At 30.2% G+C, this 17,313-nt stretch overlaps 1 protein-coding gene across 6 annotated transcripts in view; it reads left to right on the top strand.

Moving 5' to 3' along the window:
- Positions 1 to 17,313, top strand: part of LOC108753835 — a 138,674-nt gene that overhangs the window by 111,631 nt on the left and 9,730 nt on the right. For 5 of the 6 annotated variants that reach the window (XM_018495761.1, XM_018495759.1, XM_018495758.1 and 2 more), the window contains 4 exons: positions 1,495 to 1,755; positions 4,750 to 4,907; positions 6,053 to 6,296; positions 8,338 to 8,453. In XM_018495761.1, the coding sequence (XP_018351263.1) occupies positions 1,495 to 1,755; positions 4,750 to 4,907; positions 6,053 to 6,296; positions 8,338 to 8,453 (779 nt within the window). The remainder of the gene's footprint in view (positions 1 to 1,494; positions 1,756 to 4,749; positions 4,908 to 6,052; positions 6,297 to 8,337; positions 8,454 to 17,313) is intronic. The other variant, XM_018495762.1, reaches the window with a different exon arrangement.

Raw genomic sequence — 17,313 nt, 5'->3', positions numbered from 1 at the left:
TATATATATATAGAGTTGGCATTATTTTTCTTTAATAATAAAATAAAAATTTTTAGTTAAATAAATAGTACCGTTAAAAAGAATGATAATGATTCCTTGGCTACTGAGACAATTTGGTCCATATTTTTTTGTTTCACTAGTGTAAAGGAAAAATGACACAATCTTCAAATGTATAATAAAATCGCAAAACTGCCGAAATAAAATTAGTCGCATCCTAGGTTCAGACTAGAATTATAGTACAAATACATTATTTTGCTTTTAAAAAATAAAGATACTTTTAAAATACATTTACTTATTGTTTTAAAGAAATGCAAAAAAGTGTAATTAAATTTTAAAAAGTGCAAAAGAAAATTTACAAAAGTATCATTCTTTTTCTATATCGAAAAAGTAATTTAAACACGTAAAAACTACATCGGATATGTGTACAACATATTTGCAACTATATATTTGCATGTGATGCATTTTTTGTTATGTTATTTTGTATCGGGCATACATTTTCAAAACGCACACAACATAGATCGTTACTGTTATCGGAGTCCAACAAGACTAGAATGATAGATCCGGATCATTCTGCTGTAATAAAAAAAGTGATGCACTTGCAATAAAAAAAGAACAAAAACCTCGATCTCTTTATGCCAACTTTGCCTCGAGCGTTTATTTTTACTTTTTTAATTCAAAACATGTAAAGAATCCACGAAAATGTAAAAGTCGGCAACAAATTTGTGTTCAACACACATATTTAGGACCACGTACCTGAATAATTGTGGATAGAAGTGTTAAAATATGTGCAAAAGAAAATTTTCTGTATATCAGAAAAATTACTTTCAAATATATAAAATACATTTAAAAACTGCAATGTTGCTAATAACCTAATCAAAGTCCGTTGCCAACATAGCTGCATAAAATCACGTCCACACTAGCAATGGCTAGTTCATACAATTTACTTTTCATAATTTGAGTGCCGACTCTTTGCCCGGATCTTCCCTATTTATAAAATTAACAAGTATTTATGTAAATTTGAGCAGACAGCACTCGGATCTGATATTCTAGAGATCCCGGGTTCGATTCCCGGCAGAATCGAAAATTTTTCATACACTCGTAACTTATAGATCGATCTTCTGAGAACTTGCTCAGGAAACCTTCCTTCCAAAAATTGCCATTCGGAATCGGTGTTTAAACTATAGGTCCCCATGTACGTTGTGTACGATCAGTGTGCGCGCAAAGATATATAAGAGGGAGATGCCTATGTGCTGAGATAGCACTTGAAAAAGAAGAATTTATATAAATGTAAAAGAAGCGTTTTATAAAATGCTACGCCGATGTACGTATAAAGTTTATATTTGTTAGTCTCATGTTTGGCGTCTCTCTATCACATTCTATTATCATCTCACGAGACAGAGAAGGAGGCAAGTTTGTTTCTTTCCTCCTTCTCTTCTCACGTCTCTTTTTACAGTATATTCACTAACAGTACATCTCTGGCTTCTCTTGTTTCAGCTGACAAAGGTATGCTACTGAAGCTCGACTTTCGAGATGAGTTCAAGCTTGAAGACAGCCCGGATTGCCGTTTCGATTTCCTCGAGGTACGTGACGGTCAGTACGGTTACTCTAATCTCCTCGGCAACTTCTGCGGCACGAATTTTCCTCCCGAGATCACGTCGAAGACGCGATACCTCTGGCTGCGATTCCACAGCGATGAGAATATCGAAGGCAAGGGATTTAAAGCTGTGTGGAACACAATACCGAGACCGACCGATTGTAAGTTTCAGTCATAAGATCTCTTCCGATATTTCTTGATAAATAATCTAATCTCTCTTTCTAAGCTAATTCTGATTAAAATGTAATTGTTAAATACAAGTTAATAATTTCTAAATCTTTGAATAAAGCAAGAACAAGCAAACAAATAGAGACCTTCTAATAAAAATATGGATATAAGAAAGTCACTTTTGATCAGCTATATTTTAACAATTCCTGAGAGAGAGAGAGAGAGAGAGAGAGAGAGAGAGAGAGAGAGAGAGAGAGAAGAGAGAAGCGAGAAGAGAAAGAAAGAAATAGTTAAGAAAAAGATAGAACAGAATGAAAAAAAGAATGAGATAGTAAATGTGTCTTTCTCTCTTGCATAATTTTGTTAAAACTATTACTCTGCATATACAAAACTAAAGCTCATATCCTATTATTAGAGGATTTCTTCAAATAAATAATAAAAAGTTATTAGAAAAATTATTTCAATAAATGTATAATCTATTTAATGTCTTTATGTATAATATTTATAAAAAACTGACAAATATTTTCCGAGAAAAATTGATTATTTACACAATTTTCTCGAATCACAAATTTTATGGATACCTTCCTTTCTTTCGGCATGTGGCAAAAATTTATCTCGGGTTCCCTCTAACACAGATATACTGCCAGCCAAATCTTCGCCTCGGATGTGAGATATATCCTTTCGTCGCGTAATCATGGATCGAGTTAAATCGATCGATAACGAACATGAGATAGCATCCTAATTTTTCCGTTTCTACTAATTTGCATGATTCTCATGTCTTTGACAACACATAGAACTTATTACTGAAATACTTGATCCGACGCAATAATAATTAAAACTAATTTGTCATTTATTATTTCAATGATTCATAATGTCTTAATCGACGCGGTATGAAAGCATAGTTGATTCTCTTCATTATGAAAACTATATATTATTCATGATAAACGCAAAAAAGTTAAAATCTAAAAATAACAAAAAAAAAGATTTTTAGATAAAAGTTGAAATTAATACAAATTTAATAACTAATACAAAGAATGAAAAAGTTTAATATTCTAAGAATATGCTTAAAATATTACTTAATATTAAATAATATGCGCCTATAAGATATTTGTATTATAGTTATAACTGTAATTCTTAATTAAATAGAACTATTCTTAATTGAAATTGTATTGAACGGGTGTAATTTCTCTCTATAATATAACAAGACGTGCTAAATGTTTAAAGAAAATAGAAATAACGTGACAATCATGTGATCAGTAATTCTGGTTCAGGATCAGTAATTTCATATACTCCAATCGCGAATAATCGAGAATCTTCGTCAGATGTCATTGTTCAGAAAATTACGAGACACGAGAGAAATAGATGGTCCACGGCAGCAAGCGCCATGCAACCGCAACCGAGATCAAAATTAATTCATAGTCAGTTGGTAGGAGAACGAAGGGACTGTGAGTATCCAGAATACGACCACTGGCTTCTGGCTTTAACCGTGCGATCTTTAGACCAATGTATAAAGTGAACAGTAGAGACGGACCCGAGATCAAACATTGAAAATTTTATCTCGCTGTGTAGTTGATTAACTCATTCATTGAAGTTTCAATATTGGAACATCTGGTACCGTGGATGCTGTTTGTTTAATATTGTTAGGGTGTGTTCTTATTAATATACATTTTTAATTAAATTTTTAATTAAAAGGAGAATTGTTGAAATACTTCAACTACATTAAAAATTGAAGGTTTACTTTAGTTTTCATGTTTTATGTACTTCTAGATGTTAATAATTATGTAAATAATATTGAAAAAAAAGAAAAAGCGACAAATGATTTAAATATAAAAATGTCTTTTTTAATAATTATACTGTGGAACACACAAAATTTACATAAGTGTTTTACAAAATTTACTTTTTTTGTTTACATAAGTGTCATTGTCGGTATATTTTTACCTGTTGAACATATATTTGATTTATTGACTATTAAAATTGACTATCACGTCACAATTTTGAAAAAAATGGCATTGAAGAGGCAAAAAATGACGATTTTAAGGATTTTTAAGATATAAAATTGTTGTATTGCAAAATGATATTTTTGCTGTTATTTTCTAATAATAACAGTTATAAAATATTTTCTAATAATCGTTGTGCAATATTTCTTTTGCGCTAAATAAATTTATCTAGAAAAAAATGACACATCAACAATGTTTTTCATATTTTTGTATTCATTAATATCTGATAATTTTTAATACTTTATTTGATTGATTTTAATCTCTAATTTTTATTTTTATAATTATATAAATGATTTTTTTTTCATGTATTTATTTATAAACAGTTATTTATATTTGTCATAAGATGATTATTTTTTTGTCAAACTCTCCTAATTTTTGTTTTTTTTTTTTAATAGATTTAATGTTATATTACTACAATTTTTCAGTGCAAAAATATAATCAGTGTCTAATTATGATCAGAGGAGTACGATTGTCATACCATAACTATTCGCCGAGCATGTATGCTATGTATATATCACATATGAACCCGCGCATAGCGAAAGCACATTGTGTGCATGCAGAATAGTATAATTTTCATTTATTATTTAATTAGGAAACTGTTTAAGTACTTCAATTCGACGTATAAATTAATTCAGATAGATGGAACAAACGGATCTCTTATACTATTTTTTACCTTGTATATAAATGTTAATATAAATCATTTTTCGTATAATCCATATAAGTAAAATATTGTAAAGTGTTGAAATGTAGAATATTATAAAAATCATGTAGTAACAAAATAATTTTCATTACATATCGGCATCTTATGAAACGCAATAAACTTTTAAATTTTGAGTTTGCTTATTTAATTAGTAATATTAAATACATTTTTTTATTGTTGAGGTTGAATGTATAGTATTAAAATGAATAGACAAATACAAGTTTCAAATACACGAGCGTTGATGTGCGAGCTTAGGGAAAGTATAGAACTGTAATAGGTATGATTCACAGCGGGCATACCACCGGAACAAGAACCGTGCATATTTAATGTAACGGGTACGCAGATAATAATTGGCAGTGACCACGTCAAAGACAAGAAGGCCCAGGCCGAGAAAGAAGGATTACCGTTGGATTGTATGTGGATCATTCAAGTGAAAGAGGGATGGAAGGTAAAAACATTTTTTCTTCTACATTATATGTTACTGAATTACTGAGATATATGATATCATTGTCGAAAATTTAATATCAATGAGTTAGAGCATATAAAACGTTTCTTCTAATGTTTTCCTACCTTCATAACATTACGATCCTTATTTGATTCAAGTGTACTTTACTACAGCATTCAATCGATACGAATGTTTGTTATTGGCCTATAACAACATGATTTCAAACATCGTTTCGCTCAAAGTAACACGTTTCTGAATGATTTACAATAGCTCTTTGCTGTCGTAGCGCGGAAATAACAGAGTGGTTTTATGCAAATACTTTGTCTGCGATACATCCGTTACAAAATTTACATAGCGGCTGATAACGGCATCTGCTTTAACATAGAAGAATCTTTTAGTTTCCGAAACTTTATTATTAAAATTGTTAATGAAGCTAATATATCTTCCTAACTATGTACAAAATTATCCATTTTTTTTTCAAAACGCGCGACAAAACCCGAGGTGACGAAGAGCTATGTTTTCACATGTATTTCTTACGAGTATAAGCCACGATATTTTCAAAAAGTTTCAGCAATGTCACATTGGAGTTTGCTGCAGTATTATTACGTTCAAGGAATTCTATACACGTAGTTACTTCTCACATTCTCGTGACTTTGATGCGTTTTCTTTTTGTCGTTTATTTATTGATTTTGTCTTGTGCGTGCATTTTCATCGTTTTAATGTAAACGACGTTTTAATGTATTCTACGCGATAACAAAATAGGATTATCGTTCAACCCTCTAGAATTGACTCCAAAATAATACAGATAATAGTTCTAAAGGATCTATAGTAAAACCTATTTATTTTATGTTAGTTAGAAGACATTAATTGTTTCAAGAAACAAAAATGACATTTAAAAACAATGAATACTATAAATACATATATTTTAATAAGAATAATCAAAATTTGTAGATGTAACACAAAAAAAAATTGAATTATTTAACATTTTTGCCACAAGAGGTTTATAATTGAGTGAGTCCAATAAATCCGTCAGCGAAAGATTAATTGAGTCATGGGAATTTTTTCAAATTCGATCTCGGCTATCCAAGAGCAGCGAACCGATGCATTGTGTATGCATTTAGGAAAATGAAAACACATGAAATTTTCAGATTCAGCTGGTTCTAGACCCTTTCGAGCTAAAGCATCCAAACGAGTGCGAGGCCAACTTTGTAGACATATTCGCAGAAAAAACGGACATAAGCTCAAGAGCGAAGCAATTCTGTGGCAGTATTGCCGACACCATTACCATTGATAAGAATATCGCTTACTTGAGGTTCTATGCAGAACCGAAAGCTCTCAACAGCACCTTCGAGGCCGTAGTAACTGCTATCAGACAAAAAGATAAAGGTGAATGTAAGTTTATGCTAATAATAAATATAACATACGTATTTAAATCAAATAATTTTTTTCGGAACGATGTACTTCAAACAAGAGCGTAAATAAACATGCCATTAAATATCAATGTTAACATCGTCATAACGTGCACAGATGAATGTTATTCAAAATATATACGATTAAATTAAAACGTGAAATTATGACGCTAGTATTATAATCGAGTAATATCCCTACATGTCTAATATGTTTACTGTGCACTTTTATATCTATCGCAAACAGTGTTATTCGATATATTGTCTTATAATGTAGGTATGTACATTTTACATACATTCATCATTTAATGTAGAATAATACAATTTTACGTAAAAAGATTTGTGAGTTACAGGTAAAATTTAAATTTCAAATAACAACGTAACAAAATGAACATATTATCTATGAGTAATATATGAATACATTAGATTTAATGAAGGTTTGTAAAGTATGAATTTACATTATGCCTTATAATTATTCATTATCGAAAGATAATAATATTCTCTAACTAATTACTAATTATTAATTCGATTTCATAGAAAATCATTTGTATGCATAAATAATTTTAATGATAATAAAATAAATTATTAGCTAATTTCTGTTCTAATAGTTATTTACAAAAAAAAATAAATATTTAAGCATTTTTATACAAGAGAGATAAAAACAAATTTATCGAATCAAAATGATAAATATTGTTATTAATAAAAAAATGTACAATTCTCTTTAGAAGAAAATTCTAAAATTATCAAATACTTTAGAAATTAAGGTCACTGTTCTTGAAACATGTTTTATCATATAACCGATATTTCTGACAGTTTTCAACAATGAGATAGTGTAAGGTCAATTTGCTTTTGGCAGTTTAAACTACACAACTGAGTTATCGTTGCGATAACAACGTGGAAATTTTCTACATGGCAAAAATATCTGCTACAATTTCACAAAATTTTTTTCCCATGTGTATGTGTCTAACTCATATACTATATGGATTTTTATTTTATTGTTTTCTGAATTCCACAATCAGCAATGCGGTTATTGCGCCAACTTCTGTTTTGAATTAACAAATCGTCAATCTGCACAAATGAAAATCACTCGAAAATATTTTGGACATTGTTTTTTTCGTTATCAGTAATAATTTGACAACTAACTATCTTTTAATCGCTACAAATGAATTTCTGAATAGAGTACAGTTAAATGGTTAATCAATACATTTTACTACATTTTAATAAGATATTTTAATTTCAACTTACATCTTTAAAATAAATTTTCGCTTTTGAAAGTGTTTTATGCGCCAGTCGACAAATTTCTAAAAGAGCATGCGGAATTGAATTAGAAGCTAAAGACTTACACATTTTCACATTTTAGCCTATAATTATATGTATGCCTTATTCAATAAACATCTTACGTTTAGCGAGGAATTGGGGATAATCGTTTAAGTAAAGGAATCAAATTTTAAATTAATAGCAACGCACTTGTCTGAATGTTAAATGAGGTGGTCCGCAGAATCGCAGTTACGTGTGCGGAATTCACACGAGTTCTAGTATGGCATGAGAAGAATTTCCGGTTTTCTACACCTGCCGCGAACGTGAAACTAATATCTTGCTCGCGACTACACTCCAACACATAGCCGTCGATGTATAAGACCTTAGGCACAATTTTCCATTCTTGTGCGAATTAAGAGTCGACTATTTCACGCGGTTATTTCACAGAAGCACATTTGGTGAAAATATTTAAGTTTGCTATAAATTTGTTAGAAATTTTACATATCTCACACATATTAATGTTATGTGTTATACGTAAATGGTGGGGGGAAATTCTACATATTGTACTGTGTGTGTATATAATGAAGATTGATGATTAAAAGAAGTATGATTAAAATCTAACGTTTAATGCTCATGCGCAAATAGAATCGAGTTAATATTCATAAGTAAAAGAGAATTTTAGAAATTTGATAAATTCTATACAATCAACATTTCTTCACTTATTCTATATATATATATAATATTCGCGATTTCTCTTTTTTATTTTGCAGCATGCAAGGAAGACGAGTACGATTGCGAGGACGCGACGTGTATCGATGCAGAATTAATGTGCAACGGCCGGAATAACTGCCGCTTTAAGTGGGACGAAGAAAACGAACAGTGCAAAGTGAGTTTTAGCTTTGTCAAATTCAATATATCCTGCCATTCCATGGCCTAACAAAACGCTGACCAATTTTCAAATTTCGACCATTTCCGGCACGTCCACGAGTCGCATCCTCTCGTGCATACTGTTCGTTTGCCTTTTACTCCTTTCCACAGATTTTCACCGCTTGCTCTACAGATTTTCATCTTCTTACAAACTGTAAACTGTGGAAGTTAAACCGCGTGAAACAGTGCAAGCTTGCAAAGTGTGAGATTAATTTAGATTGCGAGGTATAAAAGTAACTTATGGTATTTCTGACATCTCAAATTAAGAGTTACGAAATCCTGAAAATGATATTAATGTAAGCTACCAAAGACAAATTTCCAGCGAGAGAAGTTTGTGCTTTAAATATTAATATTATTATCGTTGAGAATATAAACGAAAGATTTTAACGTATAATCTCACAGTGTTGAGCTATTTGCACCTCCAAATAATGTTATCACTTGCTACGATCCAGTAACATCTTTTGTTAGCTCGCTAAAACCATTCGCGTATATTCTTGTTTTGTACCACGAAGGTGTACCCAATATTACAGCAAGAACGATACGTCGCGTCGTCTTAATTGCCCTCCGAGTTTCCACTTTACTTGCTCCTGATCTTCCAGGTTAATTAATTTATTCGAGGAAGTTTTATGGCCCCTCTAGTTTAACTGGCTCGGCGAACAAGGCATCTCAGAACTCGTAATCATGGAGCAGCAATTTGCTTCTTCTAATTGCGAACAAAATCAATTTTATAGGTCGCTTTTGTCTTTGCACATGGATCTATTCTCTTCTTTCTAAGCAATATTTTCATTTCATCATTATTATTTATTAAATGCTATTGACATTAATTTCCATTTATAAAGATATCTGATTTAAGAAATAATATTATTATATTATTATTAACATAATCAGGGATGATAAATAACGTTATTTGCAATACCGTTACCGTTATTTTTTTATAATAACGATTTGATAATGATGTTATAATTTTTTATGACAGTAACGATAATGTTATATAACGAATTATATTCAAAAGTAATTGTTTCAACCTGGGTCCCAATTCTCAAAAAAGTATCACATACGAAAAACTAGGGAAATAATATATAATATATAGTATGCATTCCATATACTATAGCATTTCTCTAGTTTTTCGTACGCGATACTTTTCAAGAATAAAGCCCCTGATGTTATCGTTACTATCACAAAAAATTGTAACGTCATTACCAAATCAATATTATAAAAAACAATAACAATAACAATTACCTTACTTAATTGTCATCCCCAAACACAATAAAGAAAATATGAGATTCATAAATTTATAAAGCAAAATAGGAGGATGACAATACAAAAAAATAACAATGGATGTTGCGGAATAAGATTAATAAATTAAATTATCCTCTGAGAAAATGGAAAAGTAACAAAAACGTTTAGATTCTACTTAGTCTTCAGTCAAATGTTATTAACAAGTTCGATCATAATTACGTTAATACAGTATTTCTGAAATTGCCATTTTGATTTCTATTTGATGAAGAAATAAATTTTGAAAAACCATAACCTGATTCTTGAGATAATCTATATGAAAAGACTGTAGAAGGAATGATTACCTTCATAGTGCAAATGGCAGTCTCTTTAGAACACGGTGAGCAGTTCATGATCTAACGATAAGCGTTAAGAGTACTTCGTCTCGAGAACTTTGTAGTCTTTTAGCTGGGATTATCTACGGCTTTCGGAAAGTTCATTTCGTAACGCCTAACTTAAGTTTCAGGATATGAAACCTACTTGAGACGTATTGATGGAACGTAATTATTTACCATCTTTTATACTTCGTATCTTCTTTTTAATTTACAGTAGAAAAAAATTATAAAAAAGCGTTCTTCGGTCATGATATATTCAGCGATAACTTCAAAGTAGTTTTATTTGGCACTGTTAAATAAAATTGAGTTTTTAAGAGAGAAACATTAACCCTTTGTAGACTAGCGACCCCATTTGGTGTCATCCCTTTTCATTTTATGAACTGCTTGCTCGACTTTTATGAAACTTAGTTTATAGAATAATTTATAATACTTTATTCAAATTTGAGATTAAAGATAAAAAAATAATTTATAGTGGACAAATATAGTGGATGGACGAAATTTTCCAAAAATTAATTTTATTATCATAAAACTCTGCAGTTTTAAGAAATTTTTAATTGCAAAGTAACATCCAATTTTGCTTTATTTGAAATTTAAGTGCTAAGTAAACAGTTAGAAAACAATTTTCAAACTGACTCTCAAACTCTAATTATAAGTACACTAGATCATTCATAGCAATTACTATTCTTTTGAAATTTAATATATTCAGACTACATTCACACTCGGAAATATCAAGAATTTCCGAAAACCCAGTTTTACAATAATTAAATTTTTAAAATTTGAATTTTAGAATCGTAAGACCAGAATCGAATACAGTGACTCCGAAAATCCTAAGAAAATAAAATCTTCCATAAATTTTTTATTCCAAAATTTTGAGAAAACTGCTCAAAAGATTAATTGTCTTGTTAATTAAAGTTTAAATGACACATTAAGATGAAGCTCATATAAATTATATGAAGAAACTTTGCAACTATTATTTATCACCATTTATTCCACAATTATCTCATTTCTTTAAATTACAGCAATAAAGACGGATATGTCATAAAATTTATAACGTTTAAATGTACTTATCGCCGTTGTAATAAAGATTTGTATTCAATGTTTGTGTACAATAATTTCGCGTATAGGTGTATGCGTTAAATAGTATCGTGGAATAATGTAGCCGCTCTTTGAGATTTACAATCTTTTAACCACAAATCCGGCATATACGATCTCACAAGAGGTCGTCTTTTATGACTTAATCGCCCTTCAGCTCTGTAAAACGTCCCGTCTTCTCTGCTCTCGTTCCTGCCTGTAACACCGGACTAATTAATTTATTCGGATAAAGTTTCGCAACGCGGGCGCGGCTCACTTTAGTCCAGATTTCGCGTGAGTCCCGATCTCGAGGTTGCGCAATTCCAAAGGTGCTCTCTCCCTCGGTGATATTCGGATGTGCAGCCCGACGGTTATACGGGGTGGGTGTTTCCGGTTCCGGGACGTACAACTACGCGCTTTTGGCAGACTACCAGAACAAGGCAACGGCGAAACGACAGCACGATGCCACCGACGGGATATTAATCTAACGGCGAATAATGCTCTCCTGATATTGCCGCACGCGACTTCGTCGATGTTATTCCGTGTTTTTATCTCGATCGTTTCGGACGGAATGAAAAATTTGAATCGAACAGAGTATGGGAGTGACGTGCAAATCGAACAAATCGTGGGCAATGAACTTCAAAATAACAATTCTAGAAAAGGTCTTCTGTCGAGAAAGAAATGTAATTATTATATAATTATTAGTTATTCTATTGTTATATAGTTATGTAGTTTAGAAGACAATTCATTATGCATGTACATAAATTATATTACATATCTTACTTATTAGTTACTTAAAAAATTGCAGGAAATTAGAATTTTTTGTTGATTATCAAACTGATGGGAAAATGACGTAATGTGAATAGAAAATATCATGTTCAACTATTGATTTATAAATGATTATTATTAATTTGAAAATTTATTGCCCTTTAAAAAGCGTTGATTGCTACTTGTGCACAACGAGAAAATATTTTCCGTATAAAATTTTTACGACCTTACGGCACAAATCATAAGAAAATTTAATAACAACATCGAAAAAAGTAGATTCATCGTAAAAATACTACTTCCATATTGAGATTAAAAATATTTTTTAATGCTTATATAGTTAAGACAATTGTGTTTTATAGTTGAAACAGTAATATTTAACACATATATCAATGTTGTCATTTAGAAATTAATATCTTACATTATTATTATCATCATCTTCATCTATTGATTTTGTTAAATTCTCTGATCTATTTTCAGTAATTTAACTATCTTAAACACACTCGTTTCGTCATGTGCCGTATTTGATGCTCTGCAGATAATTTCAATTCGCGCAAACAATTGTAACTAAATGGCCAACGACTATTAATATCTTCTGCTGTGACTACGAACAATACACGCTTTGCTGCTCTGTTAGTTTAAAATAAACGTTCTCATTCACTTGTCAGTCGCAATATAGTATCGAATTTATTGCGATGGAGAAGTGTCTGTTTACTCCGCGTCAACACGTACGTTCGAATGTGTCACTCCACCTAATAAATTGATGACAAACAATATATCAAATTAATTTGCTAATGATTAATTATTATTGAAGCACTATCATATGCAGTAAAAATATATCTTAAACTTTTCATTAAGCTTAATAGAATAGTTGTTATAAAAACATTTATACTTTTTAAAATTTGTTTGCTCTAATACAATATTATACAGCTATTGTTTTTTAACAAAATAGCTAATGCTTTATGTCTTTAAATTGTAAGAAATTAATAATTATAAGAAATTAACTGATTACAAAATATAAATATATTCTTGAAGAAATTCAAGTTTTATTTTTCAAATTATGCGCGAAAATTAAATATATTTTTATTTGTTCTTATTTTATTTATTTATTTATTTATTTATTTAATGTTTGTAATAGGTTTAATTATAAAGCTTAAAGTATACTTGATTTTAATCTAGACTTTAGAAACGTAATTGATCATAATCTCTAATACATATAAAGTAATTATAATTATATTATCGCTGTCTTATTTAATTTTTTGTTGAGCAGCATAAAATTTTCATAGAAAAGGATTTGGAGATATAATATTCTTTGCACTTTTAATATTGCATTTACTTTTACATTGCCGATAAATGAGCGCGTCTTCGTGAAAATGCTTGAAAAAGATCAACGCCCGTAAAACAGACCGGAATTAAATCTTATTTCTTCGTGCTGATTCCGATTCTTTCACCAACGGACGCAACTACGTTCTAGGATTGCTTTAATGCCAACATCAAAAACAGGTACTTTGAAATTCTTCGTGTCAAGCGTTTCGTACATTTCATATCGTCACCAATTGCTTTCTCATCAAAAGTGGAAATTTTAAATTATATACCAAACGCAGGCTTTTTCGCACACATTTTTGAATTTATTTATCAGTATATTAGTAAATTTATATTAATTTAAACACTTTTATTTATTGAAAAATAAAAGTGTTATCTGCATAAACGATCTTACATAAACGAATAATTTTATTTAATTGTTTACGTTTCGCATTGTTATTTGTAACTTGCGTTCATATTACAAAAAATTCAGCACTTAGCAATACTCAAAAAGAACACTCTTATTAGTCTAAAAATTTTGTTCGACTCTAGTTACAAATAAGCTCTTCTTTAGAGGAAAGCTATTTCTCTTTCTAAGTAATTATATCGACGCTCTGCGAAGAGATACCTCGTACTATATACCAATGTAATTTCAAAGATATATATATATATATATTGCTCGTAAATTATTGCTCAATTGAACGTAACGAATGCTATGCAGTGAACGGCTCTAATTTTACTGACAATAATCATAATTGGAATATGTCTCTGAGCAATACTACAACAATTGCGCAATGTGAAATTTTCTGGACTTCAAAAACTGGATGAGCAAAAACGAGATCACGACAAAATTAAAATAGATTTTTGCATTCTTGCGTTACATGCCATCACGTAATTTAATTCAACCGTGCACAAAACGGCGATTAATTAAATTAAAGACTGTAATAGTCAAAAATGCCGTCCTGTCTGTGCATTCTCACACCCGAACCTTCTCCGACTACCGGCACTTTCATAGAGCTAGTTACACATTTTTTTTTTATAATTGTAATCCTATCCACTAGCGGATGTGTCTGCCGCAATAGAATAACGTGATTCATTGAAACATGCGCATAATGATTATTCCACGATATTTAAAATCTTTATATTATGTTTTACGTTGCGCATATTTTTAATTTCGCTTTTATTATTAAATCTTGTTTTTTGCCTGCAAAAAAGACATGATATCTATTCATTGCGATTCGGGATTCGTTTTGATTTTAGAATTCGCTTTTTGATTAAATTTTATGATAGATGGATTTACAATTTTATTTATTCTTTATTAATATTATGCTATGTACATGCAAGATGCATTACAGTATTCAAATAATATAATAGATAGCCAAATTTGAGTAATAGATTTGTATTCACAATCAGTAAGCAAAAATACGTCAGAAAGGACTATTCATTCATACTTGTATTGTAAAATAATGTTAGGCAATAAAATGTACGTTTCAATGAAATTTTCATCTATATTTATAAAGTTTCAAAATTTTTATTATTAAAAATATATTGTTATGTCTTTCCTCTGTGTATATTTTTATTGTAATATTAAATTAAAACAACAAAAACTTATATTTGGTTATCCTTCTATTAATTTTTTAAACAAATTGCTAGTGTGCTAATAGAATTTCCAGAACTGTATACATATATTGTATATATAATAGCGAACAGATAAGTGATTTAAATATTTTATATATTATATTTCATTTTTTAATAAAGACATCGCTTTTGAATATGTTATTTATTGTCATGTATTAGATGTTCTATATAGAAATTTAAATCAATATAAAAAGAATTATATGATAATATGTACATTACATGATAATAGATTATTAATTAATTATTATTTAGTCAAGCCACCGCGAGTATTAATTATAATGTTAGTCTGCATACTATCAATTATTTTGTCATATCAGAATGAAAATTTATTAATTTTAAAAATATTATAAAATATGCCCAACTTTATAATATAAAAATTACTTAAAAGTATATTTCCAATATAATAGTATGATATATCATAAAAATCTATTACTGAATAATAAAATATTGTGGACAAAATAAAGTCGTGCATTCCTTTTGCTTCCTATATATAAATCTATAATTATAATAAATAAATAAAAACAAATAAGTAAACTTATGCATAGTTCAAAAAATCGCATAATTACAGATTTGTTCAAGATATTAGTTTCGACATCGTTTTCGATAAACTATTCGGAGGTATGCCGTTGGTTATTGACAGTAAACCAAAGGCGGAATACAGGTACGATAACGTACCTTGTTGTTGTCCGTGCGAGAGAATTCGACCGCGAAATTGCTCGTACGGACGAAACGTGCGACAAAATCGCGACCTATACGCTCTCGCGGCGCACGAGAAAGCCGCGAGCTCCATCCAATTTTATACTGATGTGTAGTGGAAGGAATATTCGTTCCCTTTATCACACGGCAGCATCGTAATAGCTGAAAGTACGCAGTAAGCAGCGTGAATTGTAAAAGAAAAACCGTGTGTTAGCAGGAAAAATGATACGGGAATTCAGAGAGGATGATCATATTTCAAAATCTCAGGACTAGAATCAATGTCAGAGTACTGCCTAGGAACAGTAGAAAGATATCATGTGTTCAGACATATTATATGAACCTTCGTTATAAAGGAACTAATGCAATATTCTTATACATGATTATGTAATGTTAGGCAATATTCCTCCTCCAGAGTTGACGTTAAAATATATAATACAATAAAATTGGATCTGTAAGATCCATTAACTTGTGTTAATTAAAAAACACTAATAAATTTGAACCAAAATGTCATAAAACAAATGGATATTAATTTTATTTCAAATTAACTCAAATTTGCAAACGTGAATTTGTAATATACAGAATATAATATATTAAATAGGTCTAATAGAAGCTGATTGAAATTTGGAACATTCTTGGAGGGATTTTTTTTCAAAATGGTTTGGCCCATTTTTCCTTTTGTGTAGAGCTATTTCTGCATGCCAAACAACAAATAAAAAATTAGACCTATTGTCAACTTCGGAGGGTTAATATGAAGTTGCAGTTAAACAAAATATTTATCACTGATTTATTTGTGCTCTGAGAAAAATGTTTTGATTATATTAACAAGATATGTACAAAAATGTATTCTGATTATATCAAATAAAATTTCCGATTAATTCGATACTTTATAGCTAAAACATTTGATAGACTTAACTATAAATATTTATAATAATTTATACCTTTCAGCTTGAATTTATCAAGTTTTCAATTAATGCAATCAGATTTTTTTCTTACCGTATTTAGCATTGTACACATATATGAAAGAGAGAAATGCAAAGAGTAAGTAGATGTTAGTATAATAAATTCTATTATAATTATTACGTAATTTTTATTTATTAAACAGAAGTACAAAGTGAGCTTAATAGAATGTTATAATCCCGTGTGAATCAATCTCTCAGGCATTCGCATTTGTTCTTTAGTGCTTTAATGTGTTAACAACAGAGAAACTGAAGGAAATATTCTCTAATGAGTAGTCTCTTTAGCGAGCTTGTTCATCGAACAGTGGAAAGCAATGGGGGAATAAACAGGAAGTGTATTGGAAAGGCAACAAGGTGCTCACGCGTACACAGCTTTCTTCCCTTTTGTTAATAAAAGGTTTTCAAGCCTTTTTCTTGGTAATCCTGGTAGCGACTAATTATTTCCGTCTTGCAGAAACTTTCTGGAGGGGGGAGGGAGGTTACTATTTGTTTTCTTCTTTTCCGTTTGTTTCCAGCAGCAGCTCCGTGTGCGCAGAGCATTTACAGGTTTACACAGCTTAGTGGAAAATATTTCTAATATCATTAGAAAGAAGCCATGCTAAGGCGAATTATACTCAAGATAAAATCGCGTAGTAAAATTCATTGTTTCGGAATAAGGAGATTTTTAAAGTTTACACTGATGGATTGAAGCTCTTTGATTTACATTTTTTCAATTGCAATCATTAAAGTACTGAAAGTTTTAAAAAAATGCGTAAAAGTTTAATGCAAACGTTTTGCATTA

This window comes from Trachymyrmex septentrionalis, unplaced genomic scaffold (genome assembly GCF_001594115.1).
Source record: "Trachymyrmex septentrionalis isolate Tsep2-gDNA-1 unplaced genomic scaffold, Tsep1.0 scaffold72, whole genome shotgun sequence".
In the NCBI taxonomy this organism is placed as follows: Eukaryota; Metazoa; Arthropoda; class Insecta; order Hymenoptera; family Formicidae; genus Trachymyrmex; species Trachymyrmex septentrionalis.
The sequence above is the reverse complement of the archived record's forward strand: the minus strand, read 5'-3'. Positions and strand labels throughout refer to the sequence as shown.